The 16,426-nt window shown below is 39.7% G+C and overlaps 1 protein-coding gene across 6 annotated transcripts in view; it reads left to right on the top strand.

The window, feature by feature from the left end:
* The window catches only part of Taf1 (TATA-box binding protein associated factor 1), a 75,559-nt gene extending 64,715 nt beyond the window's left edge, over window positions 1-10,844 (top strand). For 5 of the 6 annotated variants that reach the window (XR_015646289.1, XM_087599933.1, XM_087599934.1 and 2 more), the window contains exons 35-38: window positions 2,656-2,781; window positions 3,799-3,955; window positions 4,616-4,793; window positions 9,062-10,843. Coding sequence is in view for 5 of the 6 variants with exons in the window: in XM_087599933.1 (XP_087456059.1) it covers window positions 2,656-2,781; window positions 3,799-3,955; window positions 4,616-4,793; window positions 9,062-9,278 (678 nt within the window). In the remaining variant the exon portion in view is untranslated. Of the gene's footprint in view, window positions 1-2,655; window positions 2,782-3,798; window positions 3,956-4,615; window positions 4,794-9,061 lie in introns of all 6 variants that reach the window. The other variant, NM_001191723.1, reaches the window with a different exon arrangement.
* Window positions 10,845-16,426: the final 5,582 nt, after the last annotated feature.

Below are 16,426 nucleotides of genomic sequence, written 5' to 3' on the forward strand. Positions count from 1 at the left end.
ACATTAAATGGGTTAATTTGTATGGCACACTATAGGCATTTGGTAAATATTTGTTTCCTTGTATATATGAAGGATTTTTTTTGGTAAAGTTCCAGAGGCTTTTTCAAATTTAACTGAATGCTTTAATGCAGAATTCCTTCCAATTCTATAGGGTTACTTTTCATTCTTCTCAGGTTTCACTTCAAACTTATATGCACCATACATGATCTCTGTTGGATTTTGCTGTCTTTCTTATTGGTACACTTTCTCTATCTATCTTTTACTCTTTCTTTCATCCCAAAACATAGGTTACTGAGGGGCCAGGTATAAAGAACCCTCAGATACTTCTTCAAGGTCCAGAACAAGGAAAGGCTCTTGGAGTTGTATGGGCAGATTGGGTCAAGGGGGCTTGGGTGAGTGATATTGCCCAGGAAGGCCTTGTTTGCTAATAGACTCAGTGTCCACAAGGTACTTTCTGGTAAGTTAAAGCTTGGATACTAGCTATCATTCTCTAGCAGAATCTAACCACCAATTAGTATGTCTTTTTTCGGGTCTTAGACAGTCATAAACCTAGGCTATTGATGAATCAAAGTGTCCTTCCTGAGCAGTAGCTGCTTTGGTATACTTAGTGAGTTTCCTTTGGAGAGTATGGTATGGGTTGTACTGCTTCATTCTTTTCAGTTCACACTCTCATCTTTCCCTTCATTTATGTGTATAAATTTTAAGATAGCCAGAGTCATTGCCTGTTAACTCAAGGAAGATAGATCCCCATGTGTGTGACCATCCAAACTCATTAATATGAAAAATCAAAACATTATTAGAAAGTATCTGTATTAGATTAACCTGTCATAATACAGTTTTGATTGTATAGAAGCACAGCATTAATCACATCATTTTCAACTTCCAAATTGTGATAGTCAGTAATGTATTTGCATCTGGATACTTATACTGAAACTTGCATTGAGTTTAATACTTTGGAATCATTTTACAGTTTCCCACAATGCTCTTTATTTTCATACGTTTCAAAATTTGCAGAAAGTTTATTTGTAATGTAATATTTTGAAATCTATTTTGCTTCTATTATGGAAAATCAAATCTCAGTCAATCTTGTTTGCTTGCTTGTTTACAATACTTATACGGGTATGTACTTGTTTCTTTGAGACAGGATCTGGCTTTGTGGTCTAGACTGTGATGTTCCTGATTGAACTTTCCTGGTGCTGGGGCTATAGGCTTTTGCCACTATTCCTTGCTCATAAGCAAGTTTTGTATTGATGAAAGAAATATCATTATTGGGGAGAATTAGAAGATAGGGCTAGAGAGATGGCTCAGCAGTTAAGAGTGCTCGCTGCTCTTTCAGAGGACCTGACTTTGGTTTCTAACACACACGTTCTGTGACTTGCTGTTTTAACTTCAGCTCCAGTGGTTCTGACACCTTCTGGCCTCTACAGACACTGTACTCACATGCACAAGCCCACACTCAGACATATATATGAATGTATATATATTTCGTTGTTGTGTATATATAGAGGGTTTCTCTCTATAGTCTTGGCTGTAGACCAGACTGGCCTTGGACTCACAGGTATCTGCCCACCTGTGCTTCCCAGGTGCTGGGATTTAAAGGCAGGCACCATCACCACCCAGCCACATAATTTTTTTTTTTTTTTGGTTCTTTTTTTCGGAGCTGGGGATCGAACCCAGGGCCTTGCGCTTCCTAGGTAAGCGCTCTACCACTGAGCTAAATCCCCAGCCCCCACATAATTTTTAAAATGAAGAAATGAAATCATTTTTTAAAAATTATTGAAAGATACAAATAAGTATTACTTATCAATTCCATTTTCATAACATCAACTTCTGAATATTTTGAGCTTTCATATCTGTGATATGTGTATTTATGTCTGTAAATATACTTTAAAAGTGAAATTAATGAATGTTATTTTCTCATCATATTTACTTTGTGAATATTTTATCTAGTCTCTCTTATTAAGTTGAATCCATTTGCTAAATTCCTGCTCTTTTCAGGGATGGTAAGAGGGAAAGGAGCTATCATTTATTGAATACTATATATTGAGTACACAAGCTCTAAATTCTCACAACAACCCCGTGAGGTAGATTTATCATCCATGTTTTACAGTTGAGGAAAACAGGGTGGTTAATGATGGTAGAGCCAAGACTCTGTCCCAGGGCTGTTTACTCCAAAGCCCATGTTTTTTTTTTTTTAACCATGCCATTTTGCTTTGAAGTATCATCCTCAAGCTTATGAACTATCAAACCATTCCGTGCTCTTTTTGAAATTTAATTCCTGTATCCAGTTTCCTTTCATGTCTCTAAGTCAGTAAAACTATTACTAATATCCCTGAGCTTAAAAACAGCAAGGCAAGGCTTAGAAGAAAAAAGTAGGTTACTGACTAGAAAGATTGTTAATACATAAACGTCCCTACATTTTATGCATTTCTGCTTTAGTTTTTGAACATATACAATAGATGCCCGTCTGCTAGAGTAAATGTTATTTGAAGGATTCTAAAAATTTGTATACAAAGCTGTACCAGGCTGTGGTTCCTCTTTAACTGGGTTGTTTTGCATGTCCTTTTTCTTCAGTGAATTTTATAAAGAAGAATTCTTTGTATTCTTCTAGCTGCTTTCCTTGGTAGAAGCTAAGTTGTATGTTTTATGCTACAGCCTCCTGATTTATATGATAACAGCACATCCCTCAGTGTTTCTCGAGATGCTTCGGTGTATCAAGATGAGAGCAATCTGTCTGTCTTGGATATTCCCAGTGCTACTTCAGAAAAGCAGCTAACACAGGTAGAATGTTATTCTTCTTTGTGAGATTGGAGGTCTGCCTGGTGACTGAATGTGCAGGGATGGAGTGATCCTATGGATCCTTTGGCCCTGAAAACAAGGTTTGAAATGTGCTGTCTGGTGAATGGTTGGCAGATTGAAACACAACAGACCTTCAGGGAAAGTATCTGAGGCATCAGAACAGCCTAGAAAGTGACTGACTAGGAAGACCAGCTACATTCAGAGACAGAGTTCACACCAATTGGGGTAGTATTTTATGTATTTTATGTTATAAACCAAATTTAAAACATGTGTAATTTTAATTGGCCTTTGCCAGAGGCATCAAAATATAATCCACATCTAATGCTATTCTCAAGGTTTCACAAGAGAGAACAAAACCCAGAAGAATTTTCTATCTCAAAAGTTTGGGTTAGAAAGGAAACATTCCCTTCTGATAACAGTTAAGAGTGGACCAAAAACTTCCCTGTTCTTTGGGTTTTCTTGCCCTGTCTTCCAAAGAATGACTGGGAAAAATACACATGCCTCGCGCTGTGTAAACAGCTTCCACTAGCAGTGCGGTTGGCTGGGATATCAAGGAAGAGCATCTGCCCAAGGTAAAGAATCCTTGGTTAGCTCCTACAGGCACATCCCTCAATGATGTGCTGTTTGTGTTCCTTACTCAGACTTGGCAGACTTGGCGAGGTAAGCTGGGTGAGGAATACTCTGGTGTAGATATTGAAGGGTATGAGGAGGAGGGGGATAGGAAACCTAAGACTCCAGCTCAAGTGAATATGCATACAGACAGCTTATGGTTACATTGCACATTTATATGATAGGAGCCCCAGTAGTGCAGGGCAGATCAAATCCCAAGGTGATATCATAGAGTCTCCTGATACTGAGCCTCAGTCTAACTTGAATCCTTGAAATAAGCTAAACAAAGCTATCCACTATAATTAATTTCTTGTGTGGCAGCAAATGGGATGTGGGGGAAAGTGTTCTGGTCTCTCGGTCAGTGATTGACGGCCACCTGGACTTGTTTAGGAAGGTGGAGACGGAGATGGTGATCTTGCAGATGAAGAGGAAGGAACTGTACAACAGCCCCAAGCCAGTGTCCTGTATGAGGATTTGCTTATGTCTGAAGGTGAAGATGATGAAGAAGATGCTGGGAGTGATGAAGAAGGAGATAACCCTTTCTCTGGTGAGTCTTCCTCCTTTGGTTCTGTTGTTATATAGTTCACTGTTGTACCTCAGGACTGAGTGGTAGCCTCTTTGCTACTTACTATGTGCTATTATAAAAAAATCTATCTCTTATATTAGAGTCCTATTAGTGGACCTGAGAGTACTGAACATACACTTAGAGGATGATCATGTCAATTAGCCTTAGGAGAAGTGAGGATGAACACAGGCATAAAGATAATAGCAGAAAAGGCAATGCCCAAGTAGCACCTTTGAAGGGTTGTGTTTGGGAGCAGGAAAGGAAAATTAAGCAAAATAATAGAAATGGTAAACTAAAAGTATTGGCAATGATAGAAAACAGGTACATTAGACTGAGAGGAAATAAGTTGCTTGAATTCAGTTTCTAAACAATAGATCTTACTACCACTGTTGACCTTTGGTAGTTAAAAGAGATGCCTTAGATGTGAGGACTATAGGCACAAATGAAGTCTGTGTAGACTACTTTTGGAATACTAGACTGAAGATGCTAATTATGACAAAAATTACTTTTTCTTTCTCTCATTCTTGTTTTGTTATTTTGAATATACTGTCTCCTGTATGCTAAGCAAACACTGTAGCACTGAGCCATAATCCTAGTCCATCAAGCTTATCTCTTAATGAAACACAATCTGTGCTTTTACAGCTATTCAGCTAAGTGAAAGTGGAAGTGACTCTGATGTGGAATCTGGCAGCATAAGACCCAAACAGCCCCGCATGCTTCAAGAGAATACAAGGATGGGCATGGAAAATGAAGAAAGCATGATGTCCTATGAGGGAGATGGTGGGGAGGCTTCCCGTGGTTTGGAGGATAGCAACATCAGGTAATGGGCAGCAATATGCTCTGAGGCTGTGGTAACAAGGGGCTAGCATCAGATAGCTTTCATCTGTCAAACATTTCCTGAGCACCTCTACTTGGGCCAAGCATTGTCTAGCCTCTGGGGATACACAGAGGAATAAGACATAACCTCCTCTTGAGGAGCTCTTCTAGTGGGAAGATTGACACAAATCATTGTAGATATGATGTTCTAAGTACCGAACCATAAGTAAGTATAAAGTGCTGGGGTATCCCCAAAAGGGGGTGTCTTACTGTGACTTTTAAGTAATCGGTCAATTTCATGTAGAAGTATTTGAACTATGCTTTACAGGATGGATAGGAGTCTGCTAAGCATTTACAATGGCAGCAAGGAGGTCTTTATTGATGAAATAGTATGTCAGAGGCATAAAAATAACAACATGAGTAAAGGGAGTGGTTGAAGAATAAGACTTTTGAAATAGGAACAGACTATATTATGGAGGACGATAAGTAACATCCCAAGGCACTTTTATTTTGTTCTATTAGGAGTTAATACTTTCAAGAAAAGGAAGTTGTTAGGTATGCTGGCACACTTCTGTAATCTCAGTTCTTAAGAAGGTATGAGTAGGAGTATCCTGAGTTTAAGGCTAGCCAGGTGAGGTGCTGCATGCCTAAAAAGAGACAGTGGATCTCTGAATTCAAGGCCAGCATGGTCTACACAGTGAGGTCCAGGCAGTAAAACTCTGAGCCCTACCCCACCCGAGAGAGAGGTGGAGAGTGGGGAGAGAAGAAAACCACAAATCTGGGCTATGTATTAAGATCCTATCTAGGAAAAAAATACAGAAGATATGGGTGTGGTGATGTGTTCCTATGCATACTTTCAAGGTGGAGGTAATCCTCAGCTATAAGGTGAGTTCAAAGCCAGCTAGAACTATATGAGATACTGGAAAAAAATACGAGGAAGAGAAAGTAATATCAAATATGTGTGCTAGATAACTTTTAAGGGCAGTAGGGACAGATAACAGCAGCATTCAGTTGAATTTGGGGATTAAATCTAATAACGAGAATTTCATTGAAGAAAGAAGAAAAACAGGATAGGAACATGATTTTCGTTTCAAACATGTTGGATTTACTACATATGAAATCCAGCAAGTAGGTAGAAATCTTTATTTTTTTATTCTGCAAGTATTTTGTCCTAAGTGAAAACACAAGTAAGATACAGGATTCCTTTAAGGAGCACTCACTGCCTCTCAGGAATTATGAAACAGGTTAGCAGGCAGTGGAACATGAAAGACATGACAGGTAACCACAGGGAGGAGAAGGGTGGGGAAGGAAGCTGATAAGAGAAGGAAACTGAATCAAATATAAGTAGTAGGTTTATAGGGTAAGAAACATACAGTATCCCAGAGACTTGGAACAGCATTGTAAAAACCCAGAGACATGAGACACTTACTAAAATTTATTTATTTATTTTCTTCCCATCCTGACCACCATTTCCTCTTCCTCCTTTCCTCCCAGTCTTTTCCTTCACCTCCCTTCCCTGCATCTGCTCCTCCTCCCTTTCCCTTTAGAAAAGAGGAAGTCTCCCAGGGGTGTCAACCAGCCTGGCTTATGAAGTTGCAGTAAAACTAGACACATCCTCTGCTATTGAGGCTAGGCAAGGCAGGCAGTAGGAGGAAAGTGTCCCAAAGGCAGGCAACAAGAGTCAGAGACAGGCTCTGCTACTGCCGTTAGGATCTCAACTTGAAAACCAAGTTACACAACTGTAACATGTGCAGAGGGCCTAGCTTGGTCAGTCCCATGCAGGCTCCCTGATTGCCAGTTCAGTTTCCGTGAGCCACTATGGGACAGTTTTAAAGAATATAAGTAGACTAGAGCTTTTGATTGATCTATGTAGTAGAAATTATTAAAGAAGTAGTTAAGAATATCTTAAATAGGGGTTGGGGATTTAGCTCAGTGGTAGAGCGCTTGCCTAGGAAGCGCAAGGCCCTGGGTTCGGTCCCCAGCTCCGAAAAAAAAAAAAAAAAACCACAAAGAATATCTTAAATAAGGTTCTTTTAAGTTTTTAAAGAAGTAGGTAAGACCAAGTTATGAAGGACACAAATGTGGGGTGGGCAGGTATTAAATGGGAATAGTGTATGATCTACTTTGTGTTTTAGAAAAGTATTTTATGCCCTAAAGAACAAAGGATACGGGCTGGGGAGATGGCTCAGTGGTTAAGAGCACTGTCTGCTCCTCCAGAGGTCCTGAGTTCAATTCCCAGCAACCACATGGTAGTTCACAACCATCTGTAATGGGATCTGATGCCCTCTTTCTGGTGTGTCTGATGATAGCTACAGTGTGCTTACCTAAAATAAGTAAAATCTTTTTAAAAAAAGAACAAAGGATAAAAGATGTGAACTAAGAAATTCACAAGTTCAAATGGTCAATAACTGTATTTTAGAAGTATGATAAACAATGTGATATACTTTCTTACTTAACAGGTTTGTGATGATTTGGGGAAAGGGTTTGAGGAAAAACGACATTCCTAAATGGCTAGTAATAAATGTAAACAGATAGGGTAGGTGAGAGTGAAGTATAACAATTATGTCACTCTAAGTAAAAAAAAATTTAAATCTGTATTCCCATTGGTTCTAAAGTTCTTCATCTAGGAAGTTTTCCTATGAGAAGTCTTTTATTAAGATGTTTGAGTAGCCAGATGTGATAATGCATACCGTTTACCCCAGCACTCTAGGGAGCCTGGGGCAACCTGGTCTACATACAAGTGAGAGACTATTAAATAAATCATGTTATAGCCATATACCAGAATATCATACAGCTGTTAAGTCTGGCACATTGTAAACCCTGCACTTAGGAGGATGAAATAGGAGGATCGCAAATTTAAGGCTAGCCTGAACTGAATAGTGAGACTCTGGCTACAAAAACTACCCAGAGAATTATGCTGGAGACTTGTATTGACACAGAAGAATAGTCATTGTAGTCATTATTGGAAAAAAAGCACATTTCTGAGGAACAAACATCTTTTTCAGTTTTTTTTAATGTTTAAGTTAATTGACTTATTTCTTTTAAGACAGATTTCTCTGTAATCCAGGCTGTCCTGGAACTTGCTATGTAGACTAGGCTAGTCTCAAACGTGGAGATTGCCTGCTTCTACTTCCCAAGGGTTGAGATCAAAGGCATGTGCCACTACTCCTGGCAAGCGTATTTTTTTTAAAAAAAAGATTTATCCATTATATATAAGTACACTGTAGCTGTCTTCAGACACACCAGAAGAGGGCATCAGATCCCATTACAGATGGTTGTGAACCACCATGTGGTTGCTGGGATTTGAGCTCAAGACCTCTCGAAGAGCAGTCAATGCTGCAGTCAGTGCTCTTAACCGCTAAGCCATCTCTCCAGCCCAAAGCATTGTATTTTTCTAAATATAAAATATTTAAGTATCTAAAATGCATAGAAAAAAGTCATATATAAGAATATTATCTCTGGGGGATGGAGAGATGGCTTAGTGGTTAAGAGCACTGACTGCTCTTCCAGAGGTCCTGAGTTCAATCCCCAGCAACCACATGGTGGCTCACAACCATCTGTAATGGGACCCAATGCCCTCTTCTAAGTGTGTCTGAAGTCAGCGACAGTGTACCCACATACATGAAGTAAATAAATAAATCTTAAAAAAAAAAAAGAACATTATCTCTGCTAATCTCTGTAAAGATACTGCTAATCTCCTCCCTCCTTTTTTTCTAGTGTATGTTGTAATTTTTTTAATAGCAAATGTCATTTGTGGGTTTTTGTGAAATAAAATTAGGATAAACAGAAAATAGAATACACTTGCAGAAATGTGAAGAATTAGTTGAAGGAACTCAATCCTAGAGCCCTGAAGACTTTTCAGTAGTGCCAGCCAGGCACCTTAAACACACAGGACTAAGTGACAATAAACAAAGCAGGAATAGAAAGGAAGTAATAGAGACACTGTATGTTAGAGAAATTATTCAGGACTGTTAACTAATTTTGGATACATAAATGAGTGAAACTAAATACAATGAAAGAGTGGGGCTTGACAGTGTGTATGGTCATGTTAGTCAGTAGTGAGTATTGGTCAGTTTCAGGTTCTCGTGTATATGAAGTTGACAAGTTGATGTTTTTGAATGGGATCATTTTTCTTAGGGGCACATGAAACAGTTAACAGCCTGTTTGTGTCCAGGGGAGGTGAGATGGACTGATCCCTTGACAGTATAAAGCATGCAAATGATTGGCTAGGGGGTGGTGCCCAAGCTTGAGAAATGTTGTTTCTCTTCTCAGTTATGGGAGCTATGAGGAGCCTGATCCCAAGTCGAACACCCAGGATACAAGCTTCAGCAGCATCGGTGGGTATGAGGTATCAGAGGAGGAAGAAGATGAGGAAGAGCAGCGCTCTGGGCCCAGCGTTCTAAGCCAGGTCCAACTCTCAGAGGACGAGGAGGACAGTGAGGATCTCCACTCCATTGCTGGAGACAGTGACTTGGACTCTGATGAATGAGGCTTCCTTTAAGCCTCTTCAATCAGCCTAGGCCTGTTACCTTTCCCCCAGCTTGTTTATGTGTATATAGTAGCTAATAATGATATCACTAGATTAACACCTCAGTTTTAGTAATAAGTAAAATAGTAATTATTTCTCTAGATCATAGAGTAGCAAGTTCTTTTCCCTAAGAGAGAGCAGACTCCCTCTTCCTCATTATACTCCTTTAATGGCATTTATTGTTTTTGGTGTATAAACATGCCACCATTTTATTTTCTAATTGGTAGACTAGAATAGACGAAAACCCTTCTGCTGGTTTAGAGAATTAGGTCCTGATGGGCTGGCTCTGTGTCACACTTAAAATGTAATCCTCTCGAACAAACTGATTGTTCATGTATTACTTACTTGGATGGACAATGCCTTGTTGCTAAATAGATTACAGGGATGTAGCTATAAATCTGTGAAACAGCCTATGTATCCATGTAAACGTGCTCTCTCCCATCCTAGAAAAAATTATAGGAAAACGGTTCCTTAGGGCAATGACTGTCTTTTGTTTCTTTTTTATGCTTAGGATATGGTTTTATGCAAAGTAGCTACTCAGTAGATGGTCTTAAAAATCACAAAATCCCAACAAATATGTTACTGTGTACCTGACTCATGCTAAGCACTCTATCATATCCTTGGAGTGCAAAGGTTAAATAAGAGCTTGCCATCAAGTTGGGGCAGTGAGACTGGAATTCAAGCCATGTTAATAAATCATAGAATGTAAGTACAATTAAGAAACTAGGTGTAAAGTACAAAGAAAAGAATTAGAAGAGGTCATGTTTGGAAAGCAGAGAAGTCTTCCAGAGGCCGCCTGAAAGCTGACTGTTGAGAAGTCGTAGATAAGTACTATCTCAAAAAGTTCAGGCAGGGTGTTAACAGTTCACAGTCTAGATATGACAGAACGTGTTCCTTGTTTGTACCTGCCTTGTTTCAGAAAGGATGCTGAAGTGACTAGACATGACACTGAAAGACGGACAGGAAGCATATCTTCAAGAGCTTTGCATTTGAGCTAGGCGTGGTGGCGCACACCTTTAATCCCAGCACTCGGGAGGCAGAGGCAGAGGCAGGTGAATCTCTTGAGTTCGAGGCCAGCCTGGTCTGCAGAGTGAGTTCCAGGACAGCCAGGGCTGTAAAAAAGAAACCCTGTCTCAGAAAATCAAAAGAGAGAGATAGATAACAGTGAGTAAATGTTATATTTAAGAATATAAAGTCTCGAGGATTAGATTTGTTTAAGAAGTTTTCAGAATGTTGAATGAAGACAGAAATTGAGTCAAATAATAGACATGTATGATTCAGTTTATGTAAGACTCAAAAACTGGATGTATATGATATGTTTATATATACTTGTATGTGCAAAGTTTTCAAAAAGATATGAAAGAATATACATTAAAGTATTAGCAATGATAACCTCTGAAGGATGGGAATAGAGAGGAGGTGGTTTATTTAGTTTATATACAGTAGGTAAGTGTTACGCTTTTATTTCTGTATCTCAATTTTATAATGTGTATTTTTTTTTAAATAAAACTTTAATTTAACAGAGATTCAATGGAGAGTTATTTTGAGTGGAGAGCAAATGTAGTTCAAACTAAGGGGAGTGGAACCTAAAGTTTGATGGTGCCACTGGAATGGAGAAAAGGGGAGTGGCTTTGAGACATCTTCAGAAAGAGGTGTGAGCAACAGGACTTCATAACCAATTGGCACTTGAGACTCCACACTTGATCTTAGCCAAAAGGCCGAGAAGCGATGGCACTTGAGACTCCAAAGGAGGACTAGAATGGGTTTCTAGAATTTTAACTTGGGAGATTAAATAGGTACATGATATTTATTTTTATATTGTCCATATTTATTTTATTTTTCATTAAAATATAATTACATAATTTTTCACTCCATCTCCTCCCTCCAATCCTTCCCAATCTCCCCTCTCTCAAATTCATGGCCTCTTTTGATTTTACCACTTGAGTTAAAAACTAATAGAGAATATGTAGTTTCTGATTGCAAGGATCTTGAGATCTAGAATAAGAGACTTGTAAATACCGGTGTATTAAAAAGTGGTCCTTGAGGGGAAAAACATTTACAACGAGAAGACTGAACTCTGCTTGCCAAGTATGTACAGGAATGCTCCACAGAGAAGACTAAAAAGCTAGATCATAAAGCCAGGCATGGTGGTTACACCTGTAATCCCAATGCTTGGGAGGCTGAGGCAAAGGATGCTTCTGAATTGAGGTCAGCCTGGACTACAAGACCCTAACTTAGGAAAAAAAAAACAGTTAAAGAGTAGGCAGGAGGGCTGGAGAGATGGCCCAGTGGTTAAGAGCACTGACTACTCTTCCAGAGGTCCTGAGTTCAAATCCCAGCAACCACATGGTGGCTCACAACCATCTGTAATGGGATCCGATGCCCTCTTCTGGTCTGAAGACAGCTACAGTGTACTTGTATACATAAAATAAATAAATCTTAAAAAAAAAAAGAGTAGGCAGGAGTTTAGTGGTTAGCCATAGGGGCCACAAGTGAGAGAACACTCTAGGCTGAGCAAATGTTTGGGGACATGAAATGACAGGTTCCAGTTATGGTATTAAGATTGCCAGCGGGGCTGGGGATTTAGCTCAGTGGTAGAGCGCTTACCTAGGAAGCGCAAGGCCCTGGGTTCGGTCCCCAGCTCCGAAAAAAAGAACCAAAAAAAAAAACAAAAAAAAAAGATTGCCAGCTTTAGGGTCAAATGGTTATTTTAGAGTAATCATTCTGTATGATTCTGGATAGAGAGAAGGGGAGCCAGATGGTAGATGATTAAGGTCTAAGCCGTGACTGAATCATTGGTAGTAGGGATAAAATAAGACTTTTGTCTTAATGACTGGATAATGGGAAATAAAGAGAGTGGAACCTGTGTTTCTGACTTAGGAGTTTCTAGTCACTGAGAAGTGGCTCTTCAGTTTCAGTCAGAAGCAGATGAGTTTAACATATATGCATGTAAAAAGCTTAGGATTTATGCTATGTAGACAGTAGACAAAACTGGGAAACATAGAATAAGATGGAAGACAGATTCTTGGTGAAAACCAGAATTTAGGTAATGTCAGAAATAGAAAACCTGAAAAGTCTGATGTCTCAACCAAGAAAGGAACTTTTTCTTTCTTTTTTTTTTTTCTTTTTTTTCGGAGCTGGGGACCGAACCCAGGGCCTTGCACTTGCTAGGCAAGCGCTCTACCACTGAGCTAAATCCCCAACCCCAGAAAGGAACTTTTAAGAGCCTTATTCATACCGTGCCAGCAGGAGCTAGAATTAGAACATGTCTCAAAAGGCAAACAATCTAGTTAGGATTGGGGTTCATTTGATAAAGTGATTGCCTGGAAAAGACAAAGCCCTGGCTTCAATCTCCAGCACCAAATAAAGTGATGGCACATGGCCGTAATCCTGGCTCTTGGATCAGGAGGATGAGAAGTTCTGAAAGAAAGTCAAAATGGAAGGCAATTAAGTAGGCTTACATAGACCTAGAGGGGAATACCATATAGTAAGGGTTAGAAGACTGAAGGATTATTTGTTAGAAAGACTTGTGTAAATAGAAAGGGGTGATAGCTATAATAGGAAAAATTCCCTTATACAGAGAGGCCTTTTGCTCTGAAATAGGTAAGGTTGTCTTTGTGACAAAGGTGAAAATAGTGTGGGAATCTGATGTGTTGAGTCTTTAGAGAAACACCGAGAAACTAGAAACAAGCTAAGATGCCTTTGGGGACTGGAGAGGTGGTTCAGCGCTGAAGAGTATGCACTGCTTTTGAAGAGGACCCGAATTTGATTCTTGGGACCCTTCTGAAACTTTGAGTACCTACACTCAGGTGCACACTTACAAAATAAAAAAATACTTTAAAGCAAAATGGCCTCTTTATTTTTTAATTCTTCTTTTAGAAAAAATTTTCCCTTTTATTAAAAATAGATTCTTTTTCTCAAACAATATGTCCTGACTATGGTTTCTTCTCCCAGTTCCTCTCCACTTCCCTTCCCATCTGGATTTACACACTTTGTGTCATTAGAAAAAACCAGGCTTCTAGGAGATAACAAAACAAAATAAAATGTAATAAGAGGGGGAAAAAACTACATCAATCATTTGCCTGGATAAGGCAAATCAACAGAAGGAAAGGTCCCCCAAGAGAAGCCATGAGAATCAGAGACCCACTCATTCACACACTCATGAGTCCCATAAAAATCACAAAGCTGGAAACCATAATATATACACAAAAGGCCTGGTATGCAGGCCCTATGCATAGTACTTCAGTCTCTGTGTGTTCATCCGAGCTGTTGTTTTAGAGGTCTTTGTTTTCCTGGTGTCCTCTATTCTCTCTGACACTTACACTCTTTCCCCTCCTCTTACTTAGGGATACCTAAGTTCTGAGGCTCTGAGGGGACAGATTTGATGGTGACATCCTATTTAGAGTTGTGTGTTCCAAAGTGTGTGTGTGTGTGTGTGTGTGTGTGTGTGTGTGTGTGTGTGTGATGTCATGTCTGGGTGTGGGTCTCTATTCTCATCTGCTATAGGAGGAAGCTTCTCTAAACGATAGCTAGTGATCTGGTTTCCAGAAAGAGTCTTTTTTTTTTTTTAAGTAAATAAAGTGTCTATCATTAGCAAGTGGGATTGAATAATAAGATGTCCATTCAATGGAAAACTACACAGCTGTTAGTAAGGAAAACATATGATGTGCTAGTATGGAAAGATCCTTGAAAAAATAAATCATAAAATAGGGTTTGATTTCATTTAAGGAGCAAAGGAGGATATTAGTCTATGCTCATGTATTTATAGAGTAGAAAACGATTGAGCAATATGCCCTTTGAACTGCTGACACCTCAGATTGAGATGGAATGGGCAGGGTTCATTCTTGACTCTAAACTTTTCAGTTTTAGTTTTAATTTGGTGTGTGTTTGTTATATGTACTTGAAAGTATAAATCTGTGTGGAGGCCAGAGATTGATGTCTGATATCTTTACCTAATCATGCTCCAACATTATTTTTTTTTTTTGAGACAAGGTATCTTGGTGAAATGGAGGCTCACTGATTTGGCTAGACTAGCTGGCCAGAAAACTCCAAAGATCTTCCTGTCTCTACCCTATTTTCCACCATCACCTTGGTTAAAGATATGCACCACTTATGCCTGGCTTTTTACCTGGGTTCTGGGGCCTGCCAAGCCTAAAGACCTAAATTCAATCTCTGACACCTAAATGGTAGGAGAAAAGTGCTCCCCAAAGTTGTCCTTTGACCTCCACATACATGGTGTGGCATGCATGCATATTCAGGGAAGGACTGAAGAAGCTGAAGGGGTTTGAAACCCCATAGGAAGAACAATATCAACTAACTGGACTAAACCACCACCCAGACAGTACACATGGATAGACCCATGGTTCCAGTTGCATATGTAGCAGAGGATTGCCTTATCTGGCCTTATCAGGCCCTTAGTCCTGTGGAGGCTTGTTGTCCCAGCATAGAGATGCTAGGGTGGTGAGGTGGGACTGGGTGGGTGGGTGGGGAGCACCCTTTATAGAGGCAGGGGGATGGGGATAGGATAGGGGGTTTACAGAGGGGAAACTGAAAAGGGGGACAACATTTGAAATGTAAATAAATAAAATAACCAATTTTTTTAAAAAAGAAAGAAAGAGAACACCAGTGAGATAAATATGGTTCTGGGCATCAAAACTCAGGTCCTCAGGATGACAAGGTAGGTACTGCCAGAACTATCTGCTCAGTCCTGTTGTGTCTGTTAAGACTAATTTATTTCTGGGTAATCCAGGCTGGCTTGTTCTCTCTTGTAGTTGGTTGGTTGGTTGGTTTAGTTTTGGTTTTGGTTTGTATGTTTGTTTTTGTTTTGAGACAGGGTTTCTCTATGTAGCCCTGGCTGTCCTAGAACTTTCTCTGTAAACCAGACTACCCTTGAACTCTGATCTACCTGCCTCTGCCTCTAGAGTACTAGGATTAAAGAAATGTGCCATCATACTCAGCAATAGTGTGTGTGTGTGTGTGTGTGTGTGTGTGTGTGTGTGTGTGTGTGTGATATTTGTACATGTGAACACATATCACACTTATGCAAAGGTCAGAGAACAACTTTATGGAAAGAATTGTTTCTTGCCTTCCACCTTGATGTGGGTTATAGAGAATAAACTCAGGCTATCCAGTTTGCTCCTTAAGTGTTTTAGCCACTGAAGCATCTTGCAATCTTCCTGGTTTTCTTGATATTTTTAAATGACCACTGAGGATAGGGGAGCTAGAGCTGGCTAGAGCTCCATCACAAAGTCAATGGGCATTTGATATACAAGAGAAGTACTGTTTCATTTTATTTTGGTATCTTTGGGCTTGAGGAGAGATAGGAACTCTGTTTATAGTCCTGGGCTATCCTGGAGCAAACTAAGTAGCCAAGGCTAGCCTCAAACTCAATTACCTTCCTGCCCCAGCTTTCTAAGTGCTAAGATTACAGGTATTTGCCACCAGGGTCAGCTCAGTGTTCATTTTAAATGATAACAATTTATTTGTGCTTTTTTTTCTCTCCAGAGGTTCTTAGCAAGACAGTTGTCAAAGTATAGAAGTAGAAAATACATTGTGTACCAGGCTAGGTGGTGCACATCTTTGATCCCAGTGCCCAGGAGGCAGAGGGAGAGACAGAGGCAGGCAGTTTTCTCAGTCCAATACCAGGCAGGGCTACATAGTGAGAGACTCTGTCAAAAAAATAGTGTAAGGTCCTCCTGGTCGTAAGAGATGGTTGGTGAAGAACCTCCACTTGGAAGGCAGTCTGGGGCAAGAACATCACATTCATCTTTGGTTTTGCCTCTTTTTTTTTTTTTTTTTTGAGATAAGGTCTCACTATATAGCTCTGGCTACTGGCTCTCCCAGAACTCACTATGCAGACCAGGCTGACTTCAAACTCACAGAGATGTCCTGACTCTGCTTCCTGAGTGCTGGAACTAAAAGAGTGCACCAATTTTATTTTATTTTTTATATATGAATATTTTGTCTTTATGTATGAAAGTGAACCTGCAATGGGCAGAAGAAGGCATAAGATCCCCTGTAACTGGAATTATGGATGGCTAGAAGCAAGTCAAACTCCTCTGCAAGAACAATAAGTTCTCTTAACCCCTGAGCCATCTCTGAGACTGATG

The sequence above is a fragment of the Rattus norvegicus genome, chromosome X, assembly GCF_021556685.1.
Source record: "Rattus norvegicus strain SHRSP/BbbUtx chromosome X, alternate assembly SHRSP_T2T, whole genome shotgun sequence".
NCBI lineage: Eukaryota > Metazoa > Chordata > Mammalia > Rodentia > Muridae > Rattus > Rattus norvegicus.